Consider the following 12,394-nt stretch of genomic DNA (forward strand, 5'->3'; position numbering starts at 1 on the left):
AAAAAAAAAAAAAAAAAAAAAAAAAAAAGTAAAAGAATGGGGGCAACATTAAATTGGATTTGTAACTCTTTTGGCAACATTAATGTTTATTATTTTTCTTTTTTATCAATAAAATCACGTATGCCAAAAATTCATATATTATTTTCTTAAAATTATACACTACAAGTCTATAGTTGACTTGTGCATGTTAAACTACATGGAATTTTAGGCCCACCACGTTCGCAAATTATATCGTGATTGTGGACCGTGCATCAAAACGACGTGGTTTTGATTAATGAAAACAGACAGATGAAACCATCTCCGTTCCGCGCCATTCACTTTCAGTCCATATGCACTGCAATTACATTTCAACACAACTGCATTTACATTTCAACACAACTACAGTTACATTTCGATATAACTACAATTTCATTCGATAATATAAAACACAAACGTGAAACTGTTATTCAATATCAGTTCATATACAGTTACATTTCAACACAACTACAATTGCATTTCGATATAACTACAGTTTCATTCGATAATACAAAAACAAATGTAAAGCACTATCTTTTGAGATGACCTCTAGTATCAGTGACCACGGTCCACGGTATAACGACTGCACCACGTTACGTAAGTACCTGCACAGTGCCACAGTCTAAAGGGTTATTGTGGTGCACTGGTGGTCTATCAATTTGGATTCAACCCTACTCCCACGGCTTCATATGTTGTTTGTATCTTATAATATATATTTTTAATAATAACAAAATTCCGCATTCACTATTTAGATATGTACATTAAATAAATCTCATTTTTATGTAAATATAGTCCCCATATAAGTGACCAAGTAGGTATAGTGAACTTGATTGTTATGAATTTGATTATTGCTAACTCACTCTACTTATCTTTTCACTCAAGTCCTTGCAAAAGATAAAGTTAGGTTTATTGAGCGCATGCCGTTCATTTCTTATCCATGTTTGGCCACTCAATTGGCTCCTTTTGAATCCTAGAGCACTCTACACATTATATACATAGACGTGACCATATATATTCATTGCCCATTCAATCCTACAGACATGAAAGGTGGCGAGTCACATTACTGTAGGCGTCTCTTTCTCTTTGTAGTCTTTACATTCTTTGTAATGTTGAGCACGAATGTGGGGCCGGGTGAATGCCTGAGCGCAACAAACCTCACCGCCGCCGGCGGCACAGTGGCGGACTTCATGGAAGCAGGCGGCGGCGGCGGCGAAGAGTTCCTCATGGATTCAGAAACCAGCGGTAGGTTTCTTGGCCAAATCAGGGGCCATATTTCCACCGACGTTCTACGTAAAAATTATGTTCCATGTGGCAAAAGTAAGACAAAAAATAGAAACATTAATTGCCTAGGGATCAAACAAAACACCAAGCGACCCTGCGACCTTCGCCATCGGACCTGTAACAAATGATACAATATGCATGCATGTACTGTGCTTGCTACCTAGTATATATCATCATGAACTATGTATAAATAATGCACCATATATGCATGTATGTATGTATGTATCATTGTTTCTCCCGCAGTTATCTCTCCTTCCTAGTTTCTTGTTTAATTTCCAGCTCTTGTATCTGTTTAAATTTAAATAGGGTTCCAAAAAATCTCACACCCTGGGAAGTCCTTTTAGATCAAATTTATATATAGTCTAACCATACAAAGTAAATCTACGAGAAACCTAACTTCGTAGTATGTTGATCTCCCGTCATAGTTGATATTTTGTTATGTTGCCTAGATGGTGTACTCGTATTTATGAGTATCTATCTTTAGATGCTATTTGTCTGTCATGCATCGTATCAATATAGGCTTTATATATAATGGTGGAATATGGACTTCAATCCAACCTATTACTTAATGGGTATAGTCCACTTACACTACATAATTAACACCCACAATATATAATACGTAGTATATATTATATGAGAAAAGTGTTACAAGTCCGTCAACTCTGCTTTAGGCCTGCACATTTTGGAGGTCAAAATGGTAGCTGTGGTGCACCAGTAGACTGTTCTGTCAATTCTGCGTCAATTTAACCACATGTGCATATATGCTCGATGCCGTCATTCCCATGTCATCATCATATCAATAATGCTAATAAAGCTACTAGCTAGCAGCCTAGCATACTAAAATACTCCAGTGTTGTCCTTCGAGATAGTGGGGCCACTAATCTAACATAGGGTGGAAGACTTTTTAAACACTGCACGGATTATATTGAAATTCATATTTAATTTATTATTGGAGTTAAAATGTTTGGGGTGAGAGTGACAATGATATGATGATTATATTGGTGGTTATTGGAAACAACTTTCCCTCGTAGTTGTTCCATCACCCTTAACTTTCATTTTTTTTAGGTGACAAATTAAAAGAAACAAGTAATCACTATTAGGTTACGTGACTCTGATATCAAATTAAAATATGTGTTTCATCCCAACTAAAAGTTTAAGTTAATATTTGAATTGCACAATTATATTTGTATATTATATGCTCAATACTTCCAAAGTAACTTTACGACTCTTTTTGATTTCATAATTGAATCCCAATTAAAGTCCATTATATTAGGTCCACCCACTTATCCCCAATCATGTCGGGTCCGACCTTATCCTGGGAAAGCTATACTCACTATAAATTTCTCTGCCAAATTCAATCAATCATCAATAGAAAAAGAAGAAATTAAAGTAGAGAAGTGAAGTGGATATGGCACGTTTCTGCCACAACAATATTGGCACTCTCCTGCCACTCTTAATCACTCTTTTCATCGCCACAAGTGTACCCGTGGCCGAATCTCTGTCTACTGCGCCACCTGCCCACAGCCCCAACTCCGGCCGGAAGTGCGGTGGTGCCGCCGAATGCGGCGGCGGCGAGGAGTTCCTGATGGATTCCCAGACTGCTACCTGGCTTCTTAGTTCACTCCAAGGCAACACTCAAAATACGATTTCGTACAAAGGGTTGAAGAGACCACCGGTGTGCGATGCGAAGAGATCTGGCAGCTGCCTGGCCGACAAGGTGAACGGTGGTAATAGTAAGTGTGACTATCACAACCGCTCTTGTGTTCGTTGATAGGATATGTACTGTACGAGGAATAAAATAATGGAATATGATTTCTGATGTCTAATGACTTTTGTATCATCATCATCATCAACTATAATATATGATTTTGATGTGTAATGATTTCTGTATCATCATCAAAGTGAAGCAATCCCACTAAAAAAAAAGTTTAGCCTATGTGTTCAATAATGAGTTATCATAATTTATATTTTCTCAGATATTTTATGAGATCAAGACGTAAGAATATTTGGAGTTGGGGTTAACCTTTTGGGAATAATAATATAATCCCATACAAAGTGAAACCACGAGGAAAGGTTGGGATGGGGCCAACATCATATTGAATTTGAAATTCTTTTGGTCACTAATTATAGTATTTGTTGTGACAAATGACTAGTGTCCTTTATATGGGAGGTCTATAAAGTAGTTATGAACATTGAATTGACTTTTTACGCATTACAATGATTTATAAGAAAATATGTAACTACTATCTGTAAAGTTACATTCTATATGAATTGCAATTGTAAACTCTCTTAGATTGTGAACCAAAGAATATTCTTAAGTGGCTTGACCTATCAAACTAGCCCACAAAATTTCAGGTTGTCCATTCAAACCATTGAACTTATAAATTTTGAGTTTATCAAAATAGTGTATTAATTTCAAGTTAAGATAACATCTTTATCCATATATGGTGGGTTGAAATGAAGAAAACCCATACACCTTAGCTAGCTCCAACACAATATAATTCCACTTCAAACCTAATAATAACATAAGCCCATTAATGGCAACCCCATTCAATAATGCTAATAATGTATATTAACCCACTTTCCTTCTAGTGTCCCCTTGACATTGATATGCCGCATCAACTATCAAGAAATCCCAACTATATATAAATCCCAATGCTAGCTGCCTTAGCTTCCTCAAATTTCTCTGCCGACGAAAAGAGTAGAAGTGAAGCTAGCGAATATGGCTTCACGTTACTGCAACATTAGTGCACCCATCTTCATCATCGCTCTTTTCATCAGCACCGCTGTACCCATCGCCGATTCTAATAACTCCGGCGGCGGCCAAAAGTGCGGTGGTGCCGCCGAATGCGCTGCCGCGGCCGGAGACGACGGCGAAGAGTTCCTGATGATGGATTCCCAGAGTTCTGCCTGGGTTCTTGATTCACTCCAAGGCAGCTCTCAAAAGCTTATCTATGGAAGCCTGGAGCCAGGAGCCCAGTGCGATGCGAGGAGAGCTGGCAGTTGCGTAGCGAACGCAGTGAACCCTAACTTAAATGTGTGTAAGAACATTCGTAACCGATCCTGTTTACGTAATAGATAAGTTTGAGGTCATCAATTCATCACCACTACTACCTGGAGAGCAGGTGGGCGGCGATCCGGCGAAAGTATGTGATTCAACTTATGTGTATATATTCTTAAATGTTTGTATATCAATAAAGATTCTCCGGTTAATAGCAAAGTAAAATTTAGAAATTTGTTTTGAGTTTGTAGACTAGTTCAACTGAGTTTTGGAGTGTCATGTTTCCATTAATAGAAAATGTATTGTATGAGTTAGGAATAAAATAATGAAATTGATCGAATTTGAAACACGTCAACGCTTTCATTTGATGCCCACAAGAAGCTCATATTCATGAGTAGGCTTTTTATATTCATACCATTGATTAATTTACGGGGTCCAACTTAGTTAAGAAGCAAAGTGTTCGACCATATTAATTTTTTCACCCCACCGCTTTTAAGGGATGAAAGTTATGAATCATAGATTAGGGATAGTCAATCAAGTAGTTAGTCTGATCTGGCAGTGGCCAGTGGGTAATGGTAGATCAGACTAGTGCAAATCACCTCTACATTTCAAAATATTGACATATATTATACCTCTCTAGAAAACCCGCTTATAACCTTAATTGATAAAGAGTTAAAAAAAGATAAACTAACCTAGATTATTAATAGTTAGCGGCTGGCTTAAAATGAGAAGGCGAAAAGCTCTTGCTACCATAGTACCATACAATATAATTCCATTTCAAACCTAATAACATGGGCTCGTTAATGCCATTTCCATGTCGATAAAATGTCATATTAATTACTTCACTGTCCTTCAAATGTCCCCCTTGGCATTGATAAGTGGACACTAGTGTATACTTTGTCATGTATGATTAAAGAAATCACAATATATTAGCCCCCGTGGGCTCGGGCCGGGTTACCCCCCTCACACACAAAAGAAATCACAATATATATACCCCCATCATATATCATATCTAATTATCTAATAATAATAATAATATTATTATTATTATTATTATTATTATTATTATTATTGGTTAAGTTTTACGGCGCGGCTTTAGGTAGTCAATGACAGACCAATATAACCACTCGTTATGCATATGGTAAAGAAGAAGAAAGAAAGGAATATTGCAAGCTAGCTTAGGGAAGCAATTTGAGAACAAAGTAGCTTTTTATTGCCTTTGAATATCAAAAATATTGAATCCCTAGCCCTCTTGTGTGAAGATATTTATACATCTAAATTGAACTCATAAATTCTATTAATTATTACACATTAATTTAAGAGTATAACCAACATCATTTAAACCTCCATTATTAAAGGAAAATCCCAAGAACCAATTACATTGACTATATAACCGCCGCACCATTTTTTAGCCCTTTCAACCGTCCCCGGCCAACCAGTCAACACCAAGTATGACCTCTCGAGCTAGGAGTCCATGCCCAGTCCCCCAACCCATTGGAAGAAAAAATAATAATAATGCAAAATAAATAGGCCAGGTGATTTATCATATTAATTGTGGCCTATTGCTTAGAATAATATGGTTAAAGATCAGACCAGGAGGTAGTTGGAGAATTAACTACCTGATTAAAGACGGACTAAGGAGGTAGTTGGTGCAATCAATGATCCAGTTAAGGAGTGAATTGAACTTCATACATTTGTTATATAGTACGCACTATATATAGTTATATACATAGACGACAGACATGCATAACGTTGTACACAGCGCAAGCCTATACCAGAAATGAAGGGTGAAACACTTTCCAGCACAAGCTTCTTTCTCTTTGTATTCTTGGCGTTCTTTATAATGTTAAGCACGGCGCCCACGAAACTCGCCGGCAGCGCAGAATACGGAGGCGTAGTCGGTGATTGCATGGAAACCACCGGCGGCGGCGAGTCGGAGTTCCTCATGGATTCCGAGACTAGCAGAAGGCTTCTTTTCGGCGGCTCAAAGCATAGAAATCACTTAGTTTACAAACCGGTGCATGAGAAAGGTCCGATTTGCAATTCCCACAGATACGGGAGTTGCATTGGGGGCAAAAGGAACGGAAAGATACACTGTACCTATGACAACCGGTCCTGTCGTCGTTAATATGATATGTATTGTAGAAACCAACCGGCACAAGTCTTCCAGGTGCAGTGTATGTGTATCTCTCTTTTGTGTGTAATAGTAATAGAAGCGACTGTATATTATCGTGTAATAGTTAAATTTCCTTTTGTCACTCAAAAAATATGTATGGTATGCGGAATAGAATTTGAATGCATGTGATGTATGTACAATTATTTGTGTAACATCTTGAATTATACTATAATTTATAAACATGCCTTGTTTAAACGAAAAGTTAATTAGTTGACCGCATCTATAGAGTTGAGAGGTTAATTTATTTATAACCGGATGATAAATGTTAAAATTGACTCTTCAAGTCTTTGTCGTGTACTTTGTTCTCAAAAGGTTGAATTTCTCGACCTGCGCACAAAGAGCTCCCGACTCAATCTCAAGTCATTGTTCCCAAACTTCAGTCATGTGATCAACTGAACTATCAATACAATAGTCTCCGTCCAATACTTCAAAAACGAGGAGGTAGTTGGAGAATTCACTACGGGAGTAAAGACGGAGGTAGTTGGCGGTGTCAATGATCCAATTAAGGAGCGGAGCGGAAGACATTTTTAGCTGATTTACACTTCTACCTTCTTGCCTTCATCCTACCTAGTACGCTTTATATACACACACAAGCGTCTCCCTGTTCACGCCGCAACCAAACTGAAAGAGAAACAAAACCCTATATTATATAGAGAGATGGAAGAAATGAGAAGTACATGGCATCTCTTTCTCCTCGTGCTCTTAACGTTCTTTGTAATGTCCGCAAAACTCAGCGCTGATTCTCTAGCCGGCGCCGGCACAGTGGGTGATTTCATGGAAACCGGCGGCGAGGAGTTCCTCATGGATTCTGAGACAACCGGGAGGCTACATTCGGTCGGAAAGAGAGTATCCTTAGGTTACGCAGCGATGCAGAAAACTCCGATATGTAATGAGCAAAGCTACGCGAGTTGCCTTGGGGAACAAAAGAACGTAAGGAGAGGCTGTGCCGTTTACAACCGGGCCTGTTGAATGTGTGCTGTACGAGGAATAAAGCATATGGCATGGAGAGCTATGGCAGCAAAATAAAATGGAACAGAATCGAAGAATGTGTAGTTAGTCTATTAGCCAATTTTAACTTATTTGACCACTATTAGCTATGTGATTTGGTGAAAAAAGAAAAATCAATATAAGTGTTTAGTTAATCAACTTTTTGTAACTCCAAAATGTTCAAATTCAAAAAGTTGCTCAAAACAACTTTTTCAATTAGCTTTTGAGAAAAAAAAATTATACCAAACAGTTATCAGCTAACAACTAATTTATCAAACACTTTTCTACAATTAATTAATGTTATCAACTAGTTATACCTATAACACAATCAACTATTTACCAAACAAGGGCCTAAATGTATCATCAAGAGCTATGGCATAGTGTTTCTATTCCTCCATGTTTTTAATCTCTCTTCTCTGCTCAAGAATCCCCTACTATGGAGTCTCCCACATCTTTCCAACCCTCTAAACCAAATAGGGGCTATGGAGGCCATGGGAATTCTTGAAATTCTATTTTAGGCACAAACTAAACGGTAATTATAGTGCGCTAGTGTTATGTCTAGACTGACCCATATAAACTACAAATCAAGTTGGTATCTCTAATTCAATTATACTACCAGGTACCAACCTAATGGGCTCATTAATGCTTTTCCCTTTCCCATTCCCATTTCAATAATGCTAAGGCATGATATACTCCACCTTCAAGTTGGAGCGCAGCTGTCACTAATCCAATTAATGAGTGAAAGACATTTCTAGCGGATTGCACTTAATACTTTATTCTACTATGCACTATATACATAGCCATACCTTTGCTCACAGCATAAGCCTGCACCAAAAGTTAAAGATCAAGAAGAAAAAATGAGAAGTGAAGCGTATTCCGGCAGGCTCAAGTATCCCCAGGGTGATACCTGTATTTCCTGCAGGCACCTCTTTCTCTTTGTATTCTTAACTTTCTGTGTAATGCTAAGCACGACCACAAAACTCACCGCTGCTTCTCTAGCCACCACCACCGCTGGCTCAGAATGCACAGGCACAGTGGGTGGTTGCATGGAAGCCGTCGGCGAGGAGTTCCTCATGGATTCCGAGACTACAAGAAGGCTTTTGGACGGGCAGCCGAAAGGTCACATAGGTTACAACACGTTGGACAAACGTCCAATATGTGGTGCGCGCAGATACGGGAGTTGCCTAGGAAACCAAAAGAACAAGAAGATGAACTGCAACTTTCACAATAAATCATGTGTGAAGCCTTGAGAGTAGGTATCACATACCTTCAAACTCTTGTATAATTGAATGTTGAAGTAGCTAAACAGTCCTGCTTGTATGTCCTAATCCGCTAGTATTGCCTCAGACGACCACCTCCATTTTCAGCAGCGTTGTCAATTGTGGCAATTCCGGTAGATTCAACTCATTCAAGGTTTAAACAGTGAAGGCTCTGTCTTTTCATGTTGTGTTAAAAGCTTGCATGTTTAAATATATTACCAGTAGCAGTTGTATTGAAGATTCAGAGGAATCTCAAATAAGTTATGAAAATAAATTGCAAAAGGAAATAAAGTCACTGTTATTGAGTAATAATACTACACATGGTACCGACATTATATATTGTCTGACATGTCATGTTTTGATTAGTTGACAATCAAATTAACAGCAAACGACAAATACAATCAGCTAATTACCAATTACCAAACAGTTAAGACCCTTACCTCGCTGCAGGTTGAGTAAAAGACAGGGTTAAAGGAGGATTTGGTGATATAAAATAATAAAATTTTCTTAAAACTGAATAATATTGTAAAGAGATACATGATCAGAAAGTTCCATGATCAATGACATTTTTCCTAGTATTATTTTGCTTATACACATCAGATTAATGTAATATAATTGATTGATGACTATTTCAAGTATTCATCAAAAAAGAATTGTGAAACTATTCATTGCTACAATGCTAAGAAGCTAAACTTTGTCGTTCAGTAGTGGCTTCCCAGTCAAACAATAGATGACTGCTAAATGTCTTGAAACAATGCGGCAAAAATGAGCATTTTACAAATACCTCTGACCGTGTATCTAACTCCAAAATCGAGACCACAAGCAAGGCGAGGTACTGTGGTGTTAAAGAAATTGAAGGAATTTCTCACAGGTCAGCTGCTTCGCGAACCTTATTTACTCCTTTGCACACAAGCGCTCTACATTAAAAACAAGTAATCACTTATTAGATAAAGCCTGATTGAAAAATATGAATTTGCATGCTATGAAGAAAGGAAAATGTAGCTCCATCTAATGATCAATTGATGCTATGGATCACTTGAACACAGAGAGGACCCCATAGATTCAACCCCTATATGATGATAGATCTTCCCCACTAATGTGTTTATAGCAAAAATCTAAGCTGAGAATGGCAAGCAGTGATTATATACTGGAGACTTGATAACAACCATAACCAGAGAATGACAAGCAACTTGAGAAAAAGAGACTGGTCTGGTGGGGGAGAGGTATTGGTAGTGAATGGTGGAAGTGGCCTTACTCAGATATTCATAGGCTAGTATCATCGAGGTACCCCATGCCGACATGCTGACAAATCTTGGACCCAGTCCTCTGTATAATCCACTCCAACCTTCTTCTGCAATCAGCTGTTTAACTACTTGTCTTGCATTAGGTCTGTCATTTTTATGCCCCATCACCTGCAATGCACCAAAAGCTCTAGAATTAGTAAATGGAGATAGGGTCAATTTCCAGTATTACTAGACTTCAAATTAATTCTCAGCAACCTTCCTTTCTTCCCCACAAATTAAAGCAAAGGGCAGGAAAAATAATTGGTTTTCCAATTTAGAATTATGGAATCTACAAACGTCAGCAGAGATTTACTGCACCAGTTTATGTATTATTGCTCAAAAGCATCTAAGGCTACACCTATACAATTTCATTTAGCACACAGGAAAAGAAAAAGAGGAAATATGAAGTGCGATGTGGGAAGATGAGGGCTCGCAAAACATTATAAGTTCATTCAGTTTTCTACTGCACTGGGGTGCTATAGGCTACATTTAAAAAATACCACATTGTTAAGCCTAGCGAGGTTGTTACCATTTATTCAATTAAAAAAAAAAAATTGCAGGATAAGTTAGTAGATACCTGCAAACGTGTTTTAATGGTATCTAATGGAGTTGTGATGCAAGATGCAGTAGCACCCGCAATAATTCCACCAGCAGCTTGAACTGACACTACCATTCCCTGGCTAGGAGCAGGTTGACCATTCTCAGTCCCATGTCCTAAGAGGCTGTCAAAAACATGTTAAAACAGTGAAATGCTTGAGAGAGTTTCCACAAAAAGGTATAGCTCAGAAACAGCCAGAATTGGTCAAAAAGGAATATCTGTGGAATATGCACGACAGTAACTTTATTCGTCAAGAAAAAGAAGTCAGGAAAAGGAAATAGTGGAAATCAAAGATACTACAATGCATTCATAGGAAATGGAAATGACATGACTCACGTCCACATTAAGCGCTGGCTTGAACCATAGCTGGCCCACCATACTGCACTTGATGGAGAATAAGTTACAACTGAGAGACCAAATCCTCTATATAGTCCACGAATGCCTTCAGATTTCAAGACTTTGCGAACAACATCTAGGCCCCCATTGTAGTTAGCATGGCCCGAGTATCCTTGCACCATTAGCCTTTGGCTAACCTTTAGCATCCAATTTCATAGACATACCATATTTAATTACAGGAAAATGGATGTCAAAAAAAAAAAAAACAAGAAGTTATAAATACACATAAGTTGATTGTATAGCTATACTTCGATAGTTCGATACATTTATATCTTCAAAATTTTTACAAATTTGATGCCGAAATCACTTTCATGAGACAAATGTTGGACAGTGTGAAGATGCAGTCAAGAATATGGTTGATGACAGTAATACATACCACATCAATTGGAACAAATATAGACTGTGAACAAAGCGATGCCAGCATGCCACCAACCCCATTTGCTATAGCTGCCTGTGTAGGTTCTGATAATTTGAATGGCTCAACCATCCGAAAGGTGGCTACTTTTATGGTCTCCAATGCCGTGAGAAATATAATTCTGGCAGGAATTGCACCTGTAATGACTGTACCAAAACCCCTATACAAACCGGGAATCCCATCTGTTTTCAAAACTCCTCTGAACACAGAAAACGCATTCTTTTCTGCAGCATAATGGTCAGCTACCTGCAATCTCGTCTTCACAACTGAAATGGGATAAAGTGCAACTGTAATGCCAGTAAAAATCCCAGCTCCCAAGACATAGAACTTAGTTTTGTCAAGCCTGCAGGAGAAATGAATCATATGAACAAGACTAAAGATGCACCACCACAAATCAGAAATCAACAGCACAAGAAAAACCGCAATGCCATTAATCAGCTAATAAAGCACGCAAAATTCATTATTTTCCATAATTAAGCACCTCATTAATCTAAATTAAGACGAACACATCCCTAATAATTACCGTGACATATAAAAATAAAAATATTAACAAAAATGTAAAACCGATCAGAGAAAAGCTTACTTGTCCCAGTTAATTTCGTTTTGATAACGTTGTTGAGATCGAGCAGCATCCATTTGGACCCAAAAATGCTTGTTCCGAAATCCGGAGATAGAAAAATTTATTCAACGGAAAAGAAATTCTAAAAAAATTTCGAACCCTAATTTGCTAACTAGAATCCTTTATTAGTACCGTATTAAATTGACTTTCGGTAATTAAAAATTGGAATAAAATAGGGAAATTCAACTACTTTTCTATTGTGGAAAATCCGTAATATGAACTATGAATTTTCGCCATGAAGATTGGAGAAGAAGCATGTTGGCGCCGCCAGACTGTCAAATATTTTGATTTTGTATTCAGAAGCAGCTTTTTTTTTCTTTTTTTTTTTCTTTTTTAATTTATAAAAAAAAAAAAAAAAAAAAAA

General features: G+C 37.6%; 2 protein-coding genes across 2 annotated transcripts in view; both read right to left on the bottom strand.

Moving 5' to 3' along the window:
- LOC116012049 (probable receptor-like protein kinase At5g24010) overlaps positions 1–1,240 on the bottom strand; it is a 7,629-nt gene extending 6,389 nt beyond the window's left edge. The window contains exon 1 of the mRNA XM_031251519.1: positions 1,170–1,240. Within this exon, the coding sequence (XP_031107379.1) occupies positions 1,170–1,240 (71 nt within the window). The remainder of the gene's footprint in view (positions 1–1,169) is intronic.
- Positions 1,241–9,203: 7,963 nt separating this feature from the next.
- Positions 9,204–12,286, bottom strand: LOC116012351 (solute carrier family 25 member 44-like). Its single transcript, XM_031251871.1, has 6 exons — positions 11,995–12,286; positions 11,373–11,754; positions 10,937–11,133; positions 10,580–10,724; positions 9,975–10,131; positions 9,204–9,636 (listed from the first exon to the last, which is right to left on the bottom strand). The coding sequence occupies exons 1-6, from the start codon at positions 12,045–12,047 to the stop codon at positions 9,614–9,616; spliced, it is 957 nt and encodes a 318-aa protein (XP_031107731.1). The 5' UTR covers positions 12,048–12,286; the 3' UTR covers positions 9,204–9,613.
- Positions 12,287–12,394: the final 108 nt, after the last annotated feature.

Source organism: Ipomoea triloba, chromosome 3, assembly GCF_003576645.1.
Source record: "Ipomoea triloba cultivar NCNSP0323 chromosome 3, ASM357664v1".
NCBI lineage: Eukaryota > Viridiplantae > Streptophyta > Magnoliopsida > Solanales > Convolvulaceae > Ipomoea > Ipomoea triloba.